General features: G+C 35.9%; 1 protein-coding gene across 2 annotated transcripts in view; it reads right to left on the bottom strand.

The window, feature by feature from the left end:
- The window catches only part of RPS6KA3 (ribosomal protein S6 kinase A3), a 76,163-nt gene that overhangs the window by 18,574 nt on the left and 34,823 nt on the right, over positions 1-22,766 (bottom strand). For both annotated transcript variants that reach the window (XM_069000885.1, XM_069000970.1), the window contains exons 4-14: positions 20,773-20,854; positions 16,978-17,058; positions 15,908-15,987; positions 13,339-13,445; positions 10,339-10,376; positions 9,823-9,965; positions 6,671-6,741; positions 1,792-1,880; positions 1,461-1,525; positions 1,260-1,362; positions 950-1,074 (exon numbers count right to left, since the gene is read on the bottom strand). In XM_069000885.1, the coding sequence (XP_068856986.1) occupies positions 950-1,074; positions 1,260-1,362; positions 1,461-1,525; positions 1,792-1,880; positions 6,671-6,741; positions 9,823-9,965; positions 10,339-10,376; positions 13,339-13,445; positions 15,908-15,987; positions 16,978-17,058; positions 20,773-20,854 (984 nt within the window). The remainder of the gene's footprint in view (positions 1-949; positions 1,075-1,259; positions 1,363-1,460; positions 1,526-1,791; positions 1,881-6,670; positions 6,742-9,822; positions 9,966-10,338; positions 10,377-13,338; positions 13,446-15,907; positions 15,988-16,977; positions 17,059-20,772; positions 20,855-22,766) is intronic.

The following is a 22,766-nucleotide window of genomic DNA, read 5'->3' as shown; positions in this document are numbered from 1 at the left end:
GTTGTATTTTAAAAAAATAGTATTACACATGAAACAGTAATGCACAGAAAAGCATGTTGCGACAGTTCTAGACATGAGAGTGTTAGAGAAATAGAAGGGCTATTCATGTTCTGTATAAATTGTGGGTTTTTTAAAATTTTCTCAGGCATTTGCAAAATACCAGTACAGAGAAAAATACAAATAAACCCGATCATACAGCACACCTTTTTATTCCTACCTATACATTAAGAAGTCTTCAACACAATTTAGATCATGAGCTGGTTTTCATGACTCAGTAATTAGGATTATTAAAAGCAAAGAGGAGGTAGAAATACAAATTTTGCAGAGGTCTCATCTTCCGGCTGACAACGTCACAATTATTAATACAGGAGACTCTACTGGAGTCATTCAAATACATCAAGGAAGCCAAAGCTAGAGTGTGCACTGTAACACTGACTTGTATGACATGACACTGGAATAAGTCACAAAATAGCACAGATTAGCAAATTAACTCAAAGTGGCTTGGGAGGGACAGAATATGTCCTGGGTCACAGATTCCAAGAGGCAGTCCTGAACATCCAGATACAACTCGCAGTTGTACTCCAGTGCCTCCTACTACTGCATTGCAGGAATTAACTGACATTTTCATGTATGGGGGAAAAAAACCCCTATAAATCAATATATCTGTTATTCCACTCCACCTTATAGTCAGGGCTTGGCATTAAAGAGTTAATACAGTACAGATGGTAAAATGTTCTCATTTAAGGCTGAAGCCTATTTGGACCTGTAGCTGCTCAGTAGTTAAACAGGTCCTGCACCTTCAGAAATTTTGTTTGGATAAAATAATCTGATCTTTACTTTTCTTGTATAAAAGATGACAATGACTTTGTCACGATACTTCATTCTGTGACAAGGAAACAATCCATCCACCAAGAGACAGCACTGATTTTTTTCTTGTAGATGTACCCACCTGGACAATTGAATGCACTCCAACTGTCTGCATTGCTTGACTTTCATCATCTGATGCAATAGCTACAAAACTAAATCCTCGAAAAAGTTGATGTGCATTAGCACTGGGTGGGATACCAGGTGAATCTGAAAAACACATCATCTACTTACAAGCAGAGTCATTAACATGTAGATATGAGACTAAGTACTGAAATTTTGGTAGCAGCTTAAATTTGTAAGGACAAAAATTTCTATCAAATTTTGAATGAAAAAATTTGAAATGCAAATTCTATATTTTGAATATGTAAATTGTCTTATTAATCTCTCTTTACCTTTTGGAGTTTTTGCTGTAAACTCAGGGTCAAAATAAAATGTATCTTCAGGTCTGCCAGTTGCAGGTTTAAAAGGAGGATGAATTTCTCTCCGGTACAATTTCTGAAAAGAAGGAACACATTGTAAATGGAAAAGTTATACGATACCGTAAAAAACTTAACCAAGAAATTTACTGGATTGATTTTTAATTAGATACTCACATTCCAATCTATTTTGGAAAAGAATGCATGCCTCTTAATTTCTTCTACTCCATCTGGACCTGCTCCTTTTATAAGGAAGAAAAATGTCTCTGAATTATTTTCCTCTTGGTCAAAGGAATGGGGCAGCAAAATTATATTTCTTATTTCTTCTGCATTAATTTTAGATTTATGACTAGCAGAAATGATAATACTTTGGTGATCATTTGAAGAGCAAACTACATTCTTAGTTTAAAGCCTATTTTACACAAGAAACAAAATTTTAGTCAGTTTAATGATCACTGACGTTATGCATATTAGGATCAAATTTAAAATATTCTGCTAAAAACTTTACCTAATCTGTTTGCTGGGTTTCTTTTGAAGAGCATTCTCAGGAGACTCTGTGCTTCAAGACTCAAGAACTGGGGCATTCCAAGTTTGGCCCTATAGAATAAAAATAATTAATAGTATACAAACATATCTAGGTAAGAATTAACTCTGCACTCCCCCTTGTCCTTTGTCATTCAACAAGTCCATAATAAATGAAGTAGAAATTGCCTTCAGACATCAGACACAGAGCAAAAGTGCTGTCAGTCATGTAAACATGTTTGATTTTTAAATTTTTTTGAGTAGTATAGTATTTTCAGTAATGACTCAGGAACTTAAGTAAAGGAAGAGGTGGAAAAACATGTAGAGAAGAATAGCTACAGGATTGCAGTTTATAAACTTGTAAATTTTCATAATATGCTTTGATCCACTTATAGGTCCAGCTACTAGCACATGACATCAAACAAAGCATTCTGACAGTTATATAAAAGACAGTTTACAAGGAGTAAGAAAACTACCACACTATGACACACACCAAGAACACCCAGCAAACCTAAACTAGAATACAGAAATTGAATTAAGGTAGGATAGACCTTGCAGTAGTAGCAGGTAAAAAAAGAAAAAAACAAGCCCCAGACCCACTCCTCTCTTCCTTTTTGCTCCCCTCCCCAATCTATTTCAAATATTACTTTTACAACTTGCCAGATTTGAATTTTTAGATTTAAGTTTTTGTACTTCTTCAATTTCATTTTGTTTTGTAATCCTTGCCATATTTTCTTACTCTCCATTTAACGTTCAGTCTCCATTCTCTCACTGTTACTAGGGCTTACTTTTTCTTGTAACTATAATGGTAAGGAGGGATATAATTCCCTCCTTTCCATCACTAATTCAACCTGTACCTTGTGTTTTTCTGTAACAGTCCATGACACAAGCTCTCTGTGTTTCAGTCAGAAAACCTGATTTGTCTTGTATTCCAAGTATTTGTAGATATTCACCCCTGTATCACTTCAGTAAGTGCATATGTATTGCCACTGATTGACTATTCATTACTTTAAAACTAGAATTTACTAAATTTTCCATTCCTCTCAGCATTAGAAAAGCTAGGGGCAGGGAGGAGGAAATCTGAAAAACTTTGCTTCTTTGGGCTCTTCAATAACATAGTACAGACAGATCAAGGCCACCAATGGAGAGGAGGAATGGGCAGTGGGCCATCCAATGCTTCCTGACTGGCATGCACCACTAGCAGCTGAATCTTAGTCACACACTTTATATTCATTGCATGCTCACTTGATGTCATTTCAGCTCGTAGTCAAGTATCACAGAGCTATACTGAAAGCAGGAAGCAGGGAACACTGACTGGAAAGGCCCAATGGTATCATTTACAATGTTACTGAAGGTCTGAGAACAGACAGCAAGGACAGGACAGTGTTGGAGTGGGTGGAATTCTTTGCCCTGTTGTAATCCAAAACAGCTCCAAGACTAGGATGCAGCTCTGGAGGTTCAGCACAGTCAGCTACCTAGAAGAATCTAAAACCAGGCCAAAAACATAAGTACAATTAATCTTATGGAGAAGTGACCCAATAAACAGAGACAATATGCAGAAGAAATTCTAAAGGACTGGTATGTGCTGCAGTCCACAGTGGAGTGAATGAGAGGCCCTTGTGCAAACCACAGTGATTTAAGACTCATTGCTCCTTCTCCATCATCAAGGAGCACCTTTCACAAAGTCCTGTATCAGGCACATGACAGAGGAGAAGGAAAGGCAATTTCCATATCCTCAGAGTTCCTATATTATGCAACTACATGAGTGACAGCAATTTTTTTCTGACATTCTGACAAAATTTTGTATGAAGGCACACCTCTTCAGTAAAGGAGAAAAGATGTTTAAAAATTTAACTTCATTGCTGCAACCTATGATTTTTTCAAACTGCAGAGTTTTCCAGTTTTAGGTAAAACACACAAAAATAAACAAAAATTTGTCTTGATAATGTTGTGAGAAATAAAGAACCCAAAAAAACATTTGTTGTAAGAAGAATGCAGTTTCTGTGGATTTTTAGGAACAGAAGGTAAGAAAAGCAATATATCATAAATATACACAATGAAAACAGGAATTCATATGCACACTTGTCCATTTTAAAGTTTTATGAAAAATTTAAGGAAAAATATACTAGGTATGTGGAAAATAAAAAGAAAATATAGGCCAGGAAAAAAAGTGTGAACTTATCAGAAAACACTTTAAAATATCTTCTGGTTTTCAGCTGCTTATATTACCAAAAGCAAAACACTTCTGTGCAAGATAATATTCATAAGTGTACAAAACATTAAAAGAGTTTGTAAAATGTCTTTACATCATAGCACACTTTCTGTGCAGCTATTTGAAACTAATAACAAATGCGAAGACTAGAAGGTGAAAAAAGAAAGAAGGTGGAAAGGGCATTAAGAGATACATTCTCAAATGAAATCTGAAAGTAATTACAGAATCATAGAAACCTGTAATTATTTAGGTTGGAAAAGACCTTTAAGATTATCAAGTCCAACCATAAGCACCACCCAGACTACCACTAAACCATACCCCTGAGTGGCACATCTTTTTAAAAAACCTCCAAGGATGGTGACTCAGCCAGTTCCCTGGGCAGCATGTTCCAATGTTTTACAACCCTTTCAATGAAGAAATTCTTCCCAATATCCAATCTAAACCTCCCATAGTGCAACTTGAGGTCATTTCCTCTCATCCTGTTGCTTCCTACTATGGAGACTAACCCCCACCTGGCTAGAGCCTCCTTTCAGGGAGTTGTAGAGACTGATAAGTCTCCCCTGAGCTTTCTCTAGGATAAACAAACCCAGATAGATCTCTCAGACACTCCTCACAAGACCTGTGCTCCAGACCCTTCACAGGCACCCTTGCTCTTCTCTGGACTTGCTCCAGCACCTCAATGTCCTCATGGTGAGAAGCCCAAACTGGCCACAGGATTTGAGGTGTGGCATCACCAGTGCTGAGTAAAGAGACACAATCACTGTCCTGGTCCTGCTGGCCACACTATTGCTGATACAGGCCAGGATGCCCTTGGCTTGGTGGCCACCTGGGCACACACTGGCTCATGTTCAGCAGTTGTTGACCAACACTCTGGCGCTTTTCTGCCACACAGCTTTGCAGTCACTCTTCCCTAAGCCTGGAGTGTTCCCTGAGGTTGTTGTGACCCAAGTGTAGGACCTAGCACTTGGCCTCGTTGAACCTCATTCTACTGGCCTCATCCCATTGATTCAGCCTGTCCAGATCCCTCTGCAGAGCCTTCCTACCCTCCAGCAGATCCACATTCCCTCTCATCCAGGTTGGGGGCACCTGCAAACTGAGGGTACACTCAATCCCCTTGTCCAGGTTGTTGATAAAGATGTTAAACAGGACTGGCCCCTGGGGAACACCACTTGTGACCAGCTAGCAGCTGGATTTCACTCCATTCAGTGCTACTCTCTGGGCTATGAATGACTGTGAACTTCAATCACCTGGAAAGATACAAGGATACTCTAAATGGCAGCTGAATACAGAAGATATTTATAGCACCAATGAAAAGACTGTTGAGGAACAGAGCGGAGTCACATGCAGGCAAAGAGAAGAAGAGAAAGATGTGACTCATAAGACAAAAAAATACATGGCTCCTAAAACAAGTGAGAGTGCAGCAGAACTATCTCAGACTAGCTTCTTGTAAATAGGAGGTGGTCAGAAGGAGTTTATGCTTGCTGTGAATAGATAGAACTTTTTAGTTAAAGACATTGAATAATCACAACATGAAGATTTGATCTGGCATGATGCTGAGGCAGCAGAAGAAACTAGCATCACTAAATATATTTGCAAATAAGATGAGGAAGAAAAACAAGGGCAAAGAATAACATAACATGTATGCATTATGAAAGCAAAAGCAAGGAAAATAATGAGTGTGTTTTTTAGTGGTTTTCACGTTCTAATTACTTAGAGAAAAAATGAAAGAGTTCCATATATTTATTTTTCAAAACAGGCTGTTGGTGCAAAAGAAATTCCATCTTTGATACATGGGTAGACAAGTGGTTAACAGTACTGAGAACAATGATAAACAATGAAGCAGAAAACAAATGAGAAAACTAAGATAGTCTTATGGGCTTCCATGAAAAAAAACGGTATTAGTTAAAAATAGATGGAAACAGAGAAGTGAACCTGTGATATGAGGAAACAGACTTGTTTGCACAGTGTTTGGCTACAGTCCCAAAAATGGGGCAGTTATGCCATAGGTTGTATTAGTTTAGTGAATACATGGGGAATTGGCAAGGAAAAAAGCAGATCTTCATTAGCAAAAACAGGAACATCGACTGCACGAAGGGAAGCAATTCCCACAATAGAGCTAATGCAAAATCTATGCTGAAAATAGCAAAGGGGAAAATTGGAGCCTAGGCAAGTCACAGGAGAGTACAGAAAGGAAGAGCATTGGGGAGGCAAGTTGTTGGCAGCACCATTAATATAAAGAGGTAGGGTGAGGAGCTGGTAAGATAAAGAAGCATAAGGAGTGAAAATACTTTCTCAAAAAAACACCAAAAGCCTAAAACAAAGGAAAAAAAAACCCAACAAGGAAAAAATGCACAGGTTATCAAAAAGGATAAGAAAGTTAAAAAATATTATGGAAATAAGATGGGCAAGATCATACGGTTGGAGAAGTTATTATTACAGATTAAAGAGCTGCTATGAAATCCTTTGTACCTGGTATGGCAGAGGAATAGTAAAGCAAATTAGATAGGCAGCGAAGGGAATTAATAATATGGAATAGGGAGTGAGGATTTACCAGTACCTTTGAAAATGAGGGAAGAGTAGAAATTAGATATTGCAGCCCGGAGGGCATCCCTGTAGAATACCTGATGAGATATATAAATAAGAGTGTACTCACTTGAGAATCATAGTCATGGTTTCTTTTCTGTCTTTCCCTTGGAAAGGTAGAGTACCAGTGAGCATTTCAAACTGTATAGAGTAAAACTTTCATCAATTACATTACCTGGACAAAAACTAATTTTTGACAAAACTACTTAGCATCTTAACCTTCCAAAATTCATGCATATTAACAATCAAGTCTGTGCAAAACAACTTCATTGTACAGTTTAAATTGCTAAGAACATTGAGCAGCCTTTGCCATTTTTAAAGCTGCAAAATAATTTCCTATATTGATACCTTGCTTTACATGCTTTTATCTGAACAATTTAGACTATAATGTTCTGTATTTCATTTCTGCCTAAAAAGTCTGTTCTAGGAAAGCTTGATCTATACAACTGTATTTTTAGTTTTCAACAAAAGGGAGGGGGGGGTAGGGAAAAAGGTTTTCCTTTCAAAAGTTAGTGATGATTTCTCCTCATGCAGAAATTTTTAAAAAGGTCAAAATTCTGAAAATTGGCATGTACATAGCCTTCATTGGGAAGGGGAAAAGGTTAGCTGATTGACAAAGACATGCATGATGGAAAGTGGTTACTGTATGCATACAGTGGAAATAAAGCCTGAAGGAACATGGAAGAGCTACACAGTACGTGCATGCACATTCTACAGTGCCTGGCAGTAAGCAACAGACACTGCTAAAATACTGATTTGTTCTGAAAGTGACTGAGTAAAAATAGATAAATATAAAGGCACTCCCATTGGACTTCAGTATACACAGGGGTATCAGATATAAGTGAGGCAGTGAAAGCAGTCTGGCAGCAGTCATGGTAGCCAGCACTTAGGCAGAAACCTGATTTTTTTGGTTTAAAAATTGCAAAATAATTTAGTTCAATGCAAGTTCATGGCATACAGTTAACAACATAAAAATTCAAATAATTATAAAGGAACCCTCTGAACAGCTTATGCAAACTTAAGTCATCCTGAACACCAGGTATCCTCTATTTCCCTCTTTTCTGGTATGACCCAAACATTCAGTCTCCTAAACATAAAAAATGTATGTGGGTAACTTGAACAAATCATGTGTGATTGTAGTATTTGCAGATCTACAATAAGAGCATGAAGTTGCACTAACAGTATTCTTTAAAACGCCATTTTATTGAAATAAAATTTGAATTTCTTACTGCCATCTCTTCACTACTGCTAGATACATCATACTCTAAATAATATTTTTTACAGATATATTAAAAAAAAATTAAATTTAATAGTCATGCCAACATGAAAAAAGCCTACTTTTAACTTGAATGCTTAAGACAATTGTCAAAGATGTGAGAGGGATAAGCCAGAACTATAAGAAAAAAAAGTTTTGTTTTTGGTTTAGAAATATCTTCACAAGGTGCACTTGAAAAAATAAAACCTTTTTAAAAAGGTAAATTTGGAGTGCTCCACTTGCACTTGCTTGAAATATAGTTTCTTTAGCAAGCTCCCAATTTGTCACAAGCACACACATTTCTATTAACAGCTCAACACATGTATTCTTTGTCACCCCCCCAATACTATATTCCAACATTAATAGGCCAGTAGTACTTAAAGAATAAGCCATCATTGGCCTCCCTATTTATGTTTTATTTCAAGAGGAGAGTACCTCAGTGCTTTTGAAAACTTGAAATGAATGTTTTTACTTGTATGGCATCCTTAAAGCTGTCACTGTTTTAAAGCACAAATCGGAATATATTTCTTAACAATGGCTTAAGCATACTTCATGTCTAGCAGCACAAGAAAAGAAGCCAAATGATTTGGTTGAAACATCTTTAAAGTCTCCCTCTCTGTGCTATAACTTCTGTTCACTCTATTTACTGTGTACTTAGACTACACCAACCATCACTTGAATTTTTGATCAACTCAGAAATTAAGAATGAGCTAGAAGTAGATATTCACAGATTGTCTGTGAAAGTTACAAACTATAAATGCAAGCAACAAAAATATGTCCTAGAGAAAACTGCACAGTATTTGATATACTAATTTACAGAATTTGGTTTTTAGGGTCGTGTTTTTGTATTCAAAGTAGAAGCCAAAGTATTTAACATGCAATGCACTTAAGACTGTGAAAGCCACCCCAGTCACAGCTAACATCTTTCAGCAATTTTCAATTATACCATATCCACTTGATAAACACCAAATGATGTTTTTCAGCTTTATAAATTAAAGCTGAAGTTTAATTATGTTTGTGTTATCAACAACAAATATTCTGCAACTACATTGTAATTATATTTTAATTGTTCTTAGTGATAAAATGTGTGGCTGTGAGGAGTGTGTATGCTTGTCTGGAGAGAGTTATCAGGTGCTACTTTTACATAGTCAGTTTTCAGATCACAACAGCATTCTAGTCATCATAAAGCAATAGGATGACCTATTTTCAGACCCAAAAGTCCTTCTTGTACTATAAAGCACACACATTAGTTGTACTGTTACAGGTATATGTAGCAAAAGCAGTAAGAAATGAATACATTTTTACAATTATTTAATCTCCATGTCAAAAATGCAAACAAATATTTTAAATATGAAAAGTCTTTCAGCATTCCTTAAATACCAAACATCATCTATTATTCTTTTCCAATTCATACTCCATATATATATTTCCCTGACCCTGCAACTTTACAGTAATTACGCCTCACAGAAATGCCATAAGCAACTGAGCAACTATATCCTATATCAGCTCAGTGTCATTTAGATCATTTTGATGTGTGATACATCAGTTGTCATTATTCCACTAACTTGTAATTACACAGTAGACTCTAACTAGAAAGTTACCAATCATCTTTTTCCTCTTGAATGTAAATTTAAATTTTGGATCTAAATTTCTTCCCCACTTTGGAATAGACAGTATTTTTCTGTATACTTTCATATTCCTCTTGGTCCCCCAAACATTCAAGCTACTACAGATGTAAAGTATTTGAATTAAATGATAATAAAAATATGGCATATTGTTGGTGTTGATATGATACTTAGTCCATGTTCTTGGATCCAAACTCTGTGGTGTTAATAATTTCACACAATTTAGACTTCCTTTGTAGTTAAAATTTATGTAAAGCTCACCTTAGGGGTTAGTGTTTGATTTGTTTCACCAGACCTTGCAAAGCACAGTTTTGCTATTATTTAGATTTACCAGAAACCTACCATTAAAACACCAAAAGACCACCAGTCTGCACTCTGCGTATGGCCTCGTCTGTTAACAACTTCTGGTGCCATATATTCCACTGTTCCACAGAAAGAGTAGGCTTTTTTTTCATGATCAATTGACTCCTTACTTAAGCCAAAATCTGAAAGAAAAAAAAAAATTAGTTCCGAATGTAAATTTTTTTTAAAAAACATTCAAGGTTGATACTTTTACCATAACATAAAATGTTATGCTTTCATCATTTGTATATACAACCAAATACTAATATGGAAATTACAGGAGTCTCATTCCCTCCCCACATTACCATAGGTCCGTAACACCAGATATACTTGTAAAGCAGGTATCTTATTGAAATACTTATATATTTCATTTATTTTAAGCTAATTACACTACTTGCTTCCACAATTAAATTACCGATCAGTTAAAATAACTTATCATACTGGTTTATCAAAAGGAACATGCAAAGATTTTACTGTGAACAGAAATGATCCTAGTATTGCAGTTTCTTTATTCACCTGTCAGTTTGATATGTCCTTCCTCATCAAGCAGGATGCTAAAAAACAATAAAAAGAATATAAAAAACTAATTAAAATATCTTTTAAGTGTTGTTTCAGACAACATACCGACAATAATTAGGAATAAACAGAAGAGGATACACAAAGACAGGCAAAATTAAACATGCATGAAAATGAATTATTAGAAGATACTTTCAGACTAGACATTTTCTTTTCCTTCCATTCTTTCTTTAAGAAGATTAAGAAACAGTCAGTTTATCATAGTTTTATTCGACTATTTGATTAAATTCAGTATGTAGTAACATTTATATTGAACTTGCAGTTTTGGCCATCGGCAGCACACGCAGCATTATCATAATTGTTAAAAACAGAGGCATACTTCTGTTTCTCTTATACCAGGTATGTTTTCATATGCATACAAAACAAGTATTAATTTGTAATTACCATTTCAAAGGTTATTGACCACTTCAAATAACATCAAGTAATAAATATTCTCATGTTGTAGCAAAGGACAGGACCCACAGGCCCTATACTTGGAGCAGACCTTAGGCTTCCACCTTTTCACTTCAATCACAAGAAAGGCCATGCTTCTCCAAGATGCCAACTGTCCTTGACCACTACTGAATATTATTGCACTGCAAAGCATGCAAGGTATCCAAGAACTGGATTTTTTAACACCCCCTACACAGTGGATTTAGTTCCTCCAGCTGCATTTCATCCTGGGGGTAAGACATGAGCCAGGTCCCATCCCTTTCCTTTTCCACTTTGCACTTTCCATGGAGGGAAACATTAAAACATGTCCTCAAGTGCCATATGCAAACACTGCCTTCCTGCCCTCCAGCAGATCAACACTTCCACCCAACTTGGTGTTGTCTGAGGACTTGCTCAGGGTGCACTCAATCCCCTCGTCCAGGTCTCCAATGAAGATGTTAAACAGGACTGGTCCCAACACAGAGCCCTGGGGAACACCACTGGTGACCAGCCTCTGGCTGGATGTAATTCCATTCACCACCACTCTCTGGGCCTGGTCATCCAATCAGTTTTTTACCCAGTGAAGAGTGCACCCGTCCACACCATGGGAATCCAGTTTCTCCAGGAGAATGCTGTGGAAAACAGTGTCAAAGGTGTAGAATCACAGAAGATAAGGGGCTAACGTGTATGTCTCAAACACTGAAAGTCATCTAGCTGTGCAGCCAACCACAGATTGTTGGTAACAACAGATAAGAATTGCTAGTAATAAGCAAGGATTGCTAGTAATAACACACTATAAGAAAGAACAAGATGTGCCCAAAGAAGAGGCCATGCAGAGATAGGGCACCACTTTTCTGGGACAAACATCCTTGTTCTAATTCCTGAGGATAAGCACAACCCAGTACAGCACAAGCACAGGAATGAGGTTGAGAAGTGGGCATGGACTGTAGGGGAAGAAAAGACCACCCAATATCCCCAAAGACCTCCAACCCATTTCCAGAAAGGTTTGAAAGAACAGACTGTGCGTAACAACTAATTTGTATAGAAAATGAAAAACTTACCTTCACAGCAGGGAAACCTATCTATAAAAACATACCCTCACTAAGCCCAGGTGGTACCCCCTGGACCCTGGATATCCATCCCATCAGTTAGACTGACACTGGAGCCAAGACTAATCTCTTTTTCTCTACTTCTCTGTCTCTCTCCCCCGTCTTTAATTCACCTTTTCTTTTCTCTCTTCCTTTTCCTCTTACCCCTTTATCCAACCCCCACTGTCATGTACTTTTATAGTAGGTCAGGAACTAAAATATGAATTTCCACACCAGGTACGTAATTTACTAATAAAAGCTTGTGATTTTTTCAGACCCTCTGACTTTTGTTATTTCTTTCCACCATGAGCATTTACAAATCTTGAGTGCTCCTTTCACCTTAAGGGTGGGATGTCACAAAACGCTCTACTGAAGTCTAGGCAGACAACATCCAGAGCCTTTCCCTCATCCACTAAGCAGGTAATTTCATGATAGAAGATGATCAGGTTGGTCAAGCAGGACCTGCCTTGCATAAAATGAGGCTGGCCTGGCCTGAACCCCTGGTTGTCCTGTACACGTTTCATGATGGCACTCAAGATGATGACTCCATGACCTTCCCTGACACTGAGGTCAGGCTGACATGCCTGTAATTTCTTGCTTCTCCTTCCAACCCTTCTTATAGATGGGTGTCACATTTGCCAACTTCCAGTTACCTGGGACCTCCATGGTTGACCTGGACTGCTGGTAAATGATTGAAAGTGGCTTGGTGAGTTCTTCTACCACCCCCTCAGTACCCTTGGGTGAGTTCCATCCAGTCCCAGCGACTTTTGAGGTTCTAAGTTGTATAAGCAGTCTGCTGGCCATTCCGTCCTAGATTATGGGGGCTTAATTCTGCTCCCATTCTGTGTCTTCCACTGAGCTGGGTACCTTGACAACTGGTCTCCTTATTAAAGGCTGAGGCAAAAATGGCAGGAAGTACCTCAACCTTTTCTTCATCCTTTGTCATTATGTTTCCCCTCACATCCAACAAAGGATGGAGATTCTCCTTGGCCCTCCTTTTGTCGCTGATTTTTACAAATATTTTTTTGTTGTCTTCTGCTTCTGGGATTTCTAACACATTGATAATCCTTTTATCCTTGCTGCTGCAAGGACCTCCATCCCCTAACTCCACTGCTATGGCAGACCAAAGGACCTTGGTAGAACACTATCCCTCAGAGTGGTGTGCCACACCAAGGCTTATCTCTAGCTTTGTCCCTATTCCCCTTCAAACAGTTTAAAGTTCTCTCAACAAGCCCCTCTAGCTCCTGAGCTAAGATCCCTTTTCCTCTTTGAGATGGGAAATCCAACCTTTTAAATGAAAATAGCTCATAAACCTCCCCCAACTCCCTCTGTTCAATTTATTTAGTAAATTACTGAAGTTTAACAGTTGGGAAAAAGTGCATAAGTAGAAGTGCTATAGAAATGAAATTAATACACTGCATTTCTCATAGAGGAGCCTTACTTTTCTGGTTTTAGGTCCCGGTATATTATTCCAAGACTATGTAGATGGTCTAAAGCAAGTGCTAACTCTGCCAGATAAAACTTAACATCGTCTTCTGTGAACATCACCTGAAAAAGTAACACAATGTATTTCACATATGAAATCTGTAAATATTACACCAGCATCAACTAAACAATAACAACAGTGGTTTTTCAGAAGGGTTTCTTATAATACTTGAATTCATTTCTATGCAAAACACTAGAAAATTCAAATTTCTTGGTTACACAAAAACTAGGATTTTATAACCCACACTATTTCATACTTGAAATACTTGGACATACTTGAAAAAGGACTTTTAAAGGCAATATATTATTCTTTCTGCAAACCAGGAGATTATCTGTTTCTGATTGTTCAAGAGAACAGACAGACACATCGTAGTGAAACTGAAATATTTTGGAAGCACTTAAAGAATGTGACTACCTCTTGGTTGGATGGGACCATTTCATTTCCAGACAACAAATGGACCAAAGAAGTCCAAATGCCCAAATTTCATCTACAAAGTTAGAGGGAAGAAAAGCATATGTATCTTGGTTTTGGAAAGTCTGTCTCTAGGTACTTTGAGAAAGAAGTTACAGTGATGGTAAAATGGCCCAAGGTGCAGGCTGAGATGTAACTGCAGAAAAGGCAGATGAAGAGTAAACAAAGTAAACAGCCTGTGTAAGAGCACAGGGAGGATCCCAGGTAGCAATCCCACTTTTTGGATTAGGAAGATAAACTAATCTCTGTTTATGCTCATTGAAATGAACATACTGTCCCAATATATCAGATGCTGTGATTCCTGACAGAATACATTACAATTTGACTCTTCTGAGACTGTAGAAAAAGATAAAAATAAAAAAATATTCTGCATGATTTGATTCTATTTCAGTTACTACTCAGTTATTTAATTTGTTTTGTTTTTAGAATCTAAGACTAATATCTTAAGATAAAGCATACAGACCTGGAAAAAAGAATGGCAATAGGGAGCAAAGATGAACATGATTTAAAACAAGAGTTAAGAATGGAGAATATATTTTCCCCTTAGTAGTTTCAAGAGAGAAAGTGATACTAAAGCTTGTACAAAAGGTTGTTGCTGATGTTACTTCTACAAAAGAGCCAATATTTAGTGCAGGCATATTCAAGAAGGGAAATCTCTATAAGAAACATTTAAAAGCTCAAATAATAAAAGATCCCATGAGGAGGATAATACACCCACACTACATTCTTTAAAACCATTGCATGGGACTCATCCTTCCTAACCTTAAACATCTGCAGATATCTAGCTTTGAATTAATCACTTTTCCCTTTGTAGTCAACAGGAAAAAAGCAACAACTTTTAGTTCATCTAATCTATTTCAAAATCACATGGATTGGTATGAGGGTGGTATTAATAGCATCCAGCATGCCCATTTCACTCACCAGTTATAAACACTTTAGATTCAGGTACCTATAATGAATATTTCTCATGTAACCACATTAAATTTCATAAAATGTAAGTGGATCAAGATAAAAGGGCCTCGGCAGAAAGCCAATACACATTATTTTTTGGGAATCAAAAATGAACTATGAACTTCAAGAGAAAAGTATCTCAATTTTAGAGCACTAATAACTTATTCGTTATCTGTGGCAAAACAAACGACAAAGGGCAACTTGAAACAGATGGCATCATCAAAAGAAATGTAATAATTTATGTGGTCAGTACAGAAGTAAGGATACATCTATACACAAAGTAAATTCCATTCTACTCTCCTCTTATTTACAATATAGCTTTGCAGTGGTGACCCAGCTGTCCCAGATACTGTCATAGCAAAGGAAAATGGAAAGCAGCTATAACTGCAAGTCCAGACTACCAGATACACATTGGATATAATCTCTATCCTAAAAGATACTTGTTGCAAAATTTTGAACATGAGTAATGGAAAACAAAAACTTAAAAAAATATGGTGATATATTGGATGTTGACACTTATTTTAGGAATTATATTCAAATTAAATTGAGGTAATGAAACTCTTCAAAGCTGTTATTTCCTGTATCTACACAGACATATTACCATCATAACTGAGGCAAAATATTCACTTTTTGAAAATTACTAAAGTAAGTGGAATACAATTATCACTTTTAAAATATTCATACATAATGCAATTTTGCATTCACGGGTAAAAAAAGAACATATCTTATCTGCCCCTGAATTCTGGATACTAAACCAGACATAAATCAGTTAATTTGAACACATTCACTTTGTATAAATCCAGGCTCTGAGTCTTATATTTAAATATGGTAGCAATAGGAGAAGAAAATTTTGCCAGGTATAAAAAGCAGCACAGAAACACTGCTTGTCTAAGACTTCTTTCAGAAATAATGTAAATTGCCATCAGCCCTTCCATGAAGTGACTGTTCTATGCAAAAAAATCCAACCATACAAAAAACACACCTGGTTAAAAACAGATTAAGATTTTATTCAGTGGAAACAGAATTTAAAATGTAAACCCTCCTAATACAGACAATTTATAGTCAAATTCTATCAACGGATGATTTTTCAAATAAAGTGTACCTCTTTGGATAAACGTGTAAACAAGTCTCCTCCCCTGAGAAAATCCAAAATAAGATACAGCTTCCCTTCTGTTTGAAAAGCTGAAAAGATAAATTAAAAAAAAAAATCACCTAACTTTATCCATGATCAGGAAAATAACATACCAAATAATTCACCACTATTTTCATTATTAAAATTAATTTTACTTTCTCCTTTGTGGAAAAATGTATTCAGATGAATTAGGTAACTGATCCTCTACCATGGACCAAGTAATTCCCATGCTATGTGAAAGTAAAGCAAATCACCAATAAAATTTCTTAAAAAATAAACTTTACTTAGGATAGCCAGCATTTTATTTCAGATTTTAATGTAAGAAGCCAGATTTAAAAGGGCAAACTAGTAACTAATGCACCTTTTAAAATCTCTAGAAACTCAGCTTAGCAGGGACATTTAGTCTAGTTTCCAAAAGAATGGCACATAAATAGTGAAAGGTACATAATTTAAGCCACATCAGAAAGTGACAGAGACACGAGGTTTAATTATAGGAAAAAACAAACCCCAAGAAAAAAAAAGAACTAAAAAAACCCCAAACAAACCAGACACTCCTTTTTTTTTTTTTTTTGCACATGTTAAGAGTACTGATATCCTCCCCCCTTACACATAAGTATTCTGTTTCAGCTGCTCATACTATTAAAATCAAAAGGCTAATTTCCACCAATTTTGATGCAAGTGGAATTAATGCCATTGCATACATTTTCTACAGAGTAAACAAAGCAACTGTAGGAAATAACTTAAACAAAGTGTATGTCATACAAAAGATTAGAGGTTTTAGAAAATAATGGCTAGTTATTAATAAGTAACTGCTTTTTAATAGCACAAAGGGCTACAGACTCTTAGTCCTATAGATTTAACACTGCATGAAGTTCAGTCGTGCTTATTTTGCATGAGAATTATTACAGAGCAAGTCTTTGCACAATTGGGACTTAACACACTAAAGTTCTATGATTTTCTGAACCACAATGCAAGTATTAGGAACTATCTTGACAAACACACATTTTCATGCTATAAAAATGAATTTTTCTGCAACTCACCATAATGTAACTTGACAATAAAAGGATGGTTAACTTCTACTAGGATATCACGTTCCATTTTTGTCCGAACCCGATCTCGAACTACAATAGAACATTAGAAAGCAAGATAAAAAAACTCATAAAAACCCCAAAAAACCAAACCAAAACACAACTTTATATTATGACTCAGTATTTCTCATATGTTTCCTGATGTACTTCCCATTGTGTCCTGTAATATTATAATTGTCTGCAGGCCATTATACTGCACACAGCTGAGAACTGAGAGAATTTATTCCACGTTTTTTTCTGATAAATATCTTTTTTGCTATTGACAAAACCTAACATTAGGCAAATAAATGCAACAAAAGCACATGAGAAAACATAACCACCCTTCAGTCTGCTCTATACTTAGCTAATCTTTTAAACATTAGAGCAAAACTGCCACAGCTATGTAGAGAAAACATTCTACTATTGAAAAGCATAGAGAATTGAAGTTATAGCAAAACAAACAGCATAAATATAATCATACTATCATAAAGGTGTTTATATTGGTCTAACTCATTAAATAACTCACACTATTAAGTCCTTTACAACTTGGAAGGGAAATATTTTTTCCTTTCCCTCATTATGAACTTAAAATAAAAATGCTACTGATTCAATGTAGTGTATACTTCAGATTATCTTTTTGATTTTAAGAAAGTTTACTGAGAGTAAATGTGCATGGAGAAATATATCAGACATTAGAAGCAGTTGCTGCTCAAGCTGCCTGTGCTGTCCCTCCATGGTGGCTCTGAAGGGGACATGGAAGTGCTCCTGTGCCACGAGAGATTAAACCCAACCGAGCATCACATGCCAGCAATGCAGGAATAGAGGCAGGGTGGTCAGCTGAGCACAGCACCTGCTTCAGCTGTTCTCCACAACTCTCCTGCCAACTCCAGTCAGTGCATGGTTCCCATCTGAAGCTCCAAATCAGCCAGGACACAGACAAGATTCAGAACCCTACACAGGGGAGAGCTGTGAAAGTTTGCTTTCAGTGGTTTAAGATGCCGCATTTTTCTCTTGCCCTCTATTCTACATTTTGTTACTGCTCCTTTCACAAATGTTTTATCTTCCTGAAGGAAGCACCCCAGAGCAGTGAAGTCGCATCCAAAGTTGAAGTTGATAGCATTCCTTGTACAGTTAACAAGCCAGAGTTCTCAGATATTAAAACATAACAAGGCAGAAAATAAAAAAGAGGACAAAATGCAAAATGGTGCTTAGGCATTTATCTATCTTTTCCCAGAAACAGGTGCTTACAACCATACAGGTACTTGTGAAAAAGTTATATAGATACATTTTCATGAATGAATACAAGTATCAAGTTTCCATCTGCCTGCAGAACACATCCCTAAAAATGGAAGCTCATGAAATAAGTGCTCAAACACAGAGCAAACACCACATTTGAATGTTAACCTTTGCATCTAAAGCCATTAAAATGTCACAAGATAGTTGTGCAGTTTAACTGTTTCAGCAGTTCATCTGAATTACAAGATTGAAACTCAGAATATTTTTTTTTTAGGCAGGTTCAGTTGAGGAAAAAAAAATCTGAAAGACATTCAAGTGCCTGCAGCTATGCAACAGTAACATGGAAAGTACGGACTTATAAAACTCCAAGCAAAAAAAAGTGTGAGGAACTGAGCTCATTTCAGGCATTAGCATCAGCCATTATTTGACTTGACATCTGACTTTTGTTTGACTGTAATTTCTATATGCATTCTACTGGAAGCACTGATATTTTCTTAATACATTTGATGCCAGATGCTCTAGCAATGTTTTGGCTCTGTTTCTCTCTCCTCATCATAAAGGGGCACTGAAAGATAACACCTTCCATCAGAGTGTATTAATAGCCTAGTCTCTGCAGTAAACAAAATTATATGTATACATTCTTAGATTTGCTCTAAACATTAAAAAGTTGGACTGTAGTTACATCAATGTGTTCTGGCTAATACAGCTGCATTCCTATGAAAATATTCTCTCTAATTTTGTTTTGTGGAACAGGTACACGTGTTTTCAAGTGTGGTCTTTAATTACAGAGCACAAAAATGTCTTTATGAAATAGATTTGAAAGAGCTAAAGAAACAGACAAACCAAGTAATACACTGTATTATTTAAAAATATAGTATTATAGATACAAAAAAGTTGCAATTATGGAAAATAGAATTAATTCCAATTAATTTCATATTAAAGTTTCAATAGTAACCTTAATTTGCTTGCAACTCTGTTCTTCCTAAAACATGAATCACAAGCAAGCAGTGAATGAAAAGCATCTGATAATCCAGATACAAAGTGCTGAGAACTGTGGCATCCTCCTGATGGTGTCACCTTTCTGCTTAAACCTTTTGCATCCTTGAATTCTTAGTGCCTCAAAGACTCTCCTTTCCCAATTAAAAGCCATGGTCCCAATTTCAGTATTTATCAGTCTCTGACATCTGTAGGCAAAACCAGAACCACAGCCTGGACTGTAATTTTTGCACAAGGTTAAACTGCAATCAAAAGGTGATGAAGAGAAGCCTTTAAACATCTTAAAAAAGCAACTGCTGAGTGACCTTTGACTAGTCCTGAGCTATTAACAGGCTGGGGAATGAAAGGCTGTTGAGGATATTAACATACCTTAAGTGAGTGGAAATCAATTTCAGAAAAATAGGAAGTAAATAATGGGAATGACACGTGCCACAAAACACAAAGGAATCAAAATATAGGAAACTGCTCAAATACACACCCTCTGTAATAGTTTTAAGTGTAAAATCTGTGACATTCAGCACTAGATCGTACGTGAAAAAAATTCAACATTTTAGCTTAAGTTGATAATCCAATGTTTTTGTTCCCTCCACTGTTCTGTAAGTATTTTGAGATGAAACTATATGTTAAAACTGAAATTTAATATAATAATCAATAACATAGGTAAAGCACTACAAGCTGTTGGAACCATCCCAAAACTATCATTTCAATTTCAATACAGTCATGAATTGGAAGAACTTCACATAGACAAAACTATTAAACAATGGCATGAAAGAACAAGCATTCATCCTGGTTAAGATATTTGGTTAAGATATTAATGCGAAAGATGACTTTCATTTTGATCTAAGGTAAAAAACTTATTTTTTTCTTACAGAATTCTCTGAGACAGAATTTGGATCATGCAGGTTTGAACTTATTTTGCCACTGACAGCATTCAAGATCAAAAGCACCCAATAAACAGATCAATTCACAATTTGTTTTTGCTCAAGTAACTTAGATGATTAACTTAAGATTTTATAAAATACGTACTACATCAAGATCATGTGCCAAAAGTTTGGGGCAAATGTACTGTATATGTCTGCTTTAAAAAAAAGACTAAGTCATGTGCTTAGAACTTCTAGAATTAAACTGCCGACATAATGCACTTTAAAATATCATGACCTAATTATAAACTGAGCAAAAGGCATTAACTGTATCCTTGGTGACAGCAAAGGAAAAACGGAAGGATATTAAGTTTCAAGTAACAGCTCAGGAGCAAGTCAGGTGGCAGATGTAACACAACCACTCTATTAACCCATCATCACAAAGAAAGTTGCATAGGAAGGAATCTGCTTTCCTCTCTAACTACCAGTACGGTATTTTTAGTCCTTAATCCTTCCAGGTTTACAACACAAAGCAGAGTATTCTGCTATTTCCTGTTTCAGAGAAGAAAGCTGGATGACAGTCTGTAGAGCAGCACCTGTGTAAAAAGTAGGTTTTTGTATAATGTCCCTGATTTATCTTTTTTATTTTTCTTCCCTTATTCTAAACAACACTTACCTTTCAAGGTAGCCTTTTTCAATACCTTCATTGCATAAAGCTGTCTAGCATCTGATCCTGAGATTTTTTTGACAAGGAAGACCTGCATTAAAAATTAGAAAGAATTCTTAAAAGAAAATAAAACCAAGTCAAATTAATGTATTTTGCTATGAAATTCAAGTAGTCAGTATGATTTCAACAAAACCCAATTTGACAGTTTTAGATTCTGCAAAGCCAAATCTGCTTTCAATTTTTTCCTTCTATTCCTTCATTTCATAATCTAAAAGGATTATTCAAGATACTCTGCCAAATTAACTTTGGTTTAACTTAAGTGATCTCAGTGAGTCAAAAAAAAAGATTCTTTCAGAAGTTCATACAAATCTGAAACACAAAAATCAGCTTTTAAAAATTAATCTCTAATTTTATCTTACTGAAATTCATAGGATGGCACAGCTAATGTGCTAATAAAATAATTTTCAGATACGACAATAAATATCTGAACAAAATTTGATCCAGAAACTTATATGAATCAATGTATAACAAAATAACTTTCAAAAAGTAACTGAGTGTTGCATGTACTAATAAAGGATAACCAGCCTCAATTAAAGGGTGTTTCATTTCCTTCTTCAGTATCATGGGATTTCTTGACTGGTATTGTTTTTAATACCCCTAACACAAAATTAATTCCAGTAGAGACAAATTTCAAATCTAGAAATGAAAAAAAAAAAAAAAACAAAACCAAACCAAAAACCCCTGTCACAGGTTTTCTGGCTATGTACATGTATAGATACATATTGTAGTACATGAGAAAGTTAAACATGTTATATGATATCAGTTTGATGTCTGTTTCTGTGCCCAATTCTTACTTATGTTAACATCCCTTGCATTACCCAGAGATTACCAGAACATCATCAAGAGACCTTGAAAAGCATGCCCATTTACTTTTTTAAAATTAAATGGGAAATAGTGACATCCTCACAAATTATTAAAACAAAAGGATTTATGGATTTTTAAAATATTAATTTTTTCATAAAGTTTAAGACAACTGAGGACAAGACTGGCATTTTTGCAGAAATTTGAGTCAGCTGGACAGTTTATTATTTTTGCTTTTTTAAAACTCACATTCCCCCTTCTCCCTCCCTTTGTAGTAGTGAATTTAGTATTATCAATAAAATAAAAGTGATTGCTGAAATGATCATTTATTAGTTTACTTTTCCTTGCCTTTGATTTACTTCTCATGATCTGATGATTTCCAAATAAAAACTTGGTTATGATCCTGCATTAAATCAAACCCTTGGAAGCAGGTTTCTCAGTGAATTCTTACTAGTATGAGTACAAAATTTCATAGTTTCTAAGCACCTAGATTTCCAAACTTAACTGGAACAATAATGTGACTAACGGTAACTTACCACCACCAAAAGAGAATTTGACCTATTTTTCTAACTTTCCCCCATATCTAAGGTGGATTTTTTATATGCTAGAGCTTAACATCACATTCAGAACTGCAATTATGGCTGAAAACAGATGTAAAGGCTCTGTTGTCTTGCCATACATATTCCATTCAGTCTTGGTGAACTGTCTTGCCATGTGAACTTAATATTTTGCTTTCAAGTTAGATTTGGACAACTAAAAGCATAAAAAATATATGCCTAGTGAGATCTCAGTACTCATGGAATGCTAGAAATATTGAGTCTTTAACAGATGTTCAGATAAATATCAAGGAACATTGCACCTTAAGCAAATTATGACAGATAATGAACATGACTGGGGTGCACATTTACTTCAGTAGCCATTATTGCCTAAAATTTGTTGATTACAATTGCAACATGATTCAAAAACCAGCTTCTATACTGGTGATGTCCTGCCATTAGCATGCAACAAGGAATACTTATCAAAAAACCTTTCAACCCTCACCCTCTCAAATAGATAAGAAGAGTAGTTAGAGAAAAATGACATTCCATTTTAACAGTGAGTACCCAATTATTTCATACTGGGCCACTTTTTCTATTGAACTT

The sequence above is a fragment of the Aphelocoma coerulescens genome, chromosome 1, assembly GCF_041296385.1.
Source record: "Aphelocoma coerulescens isolate FSJ_1873_10779 chromosome 1, UR_Acoe_1.0, whole genome shotgun sequence".
Classification (NCBI taxonomy): Eukaryota; Metazoa; Chordata; class Aves; order Passeriformes; family Corvidae; genus Aphelocoma; species Aphelocoma coerulescens.
This window is presented reverse-complemented; position numbering and strand designations above follow the sequence as displayed.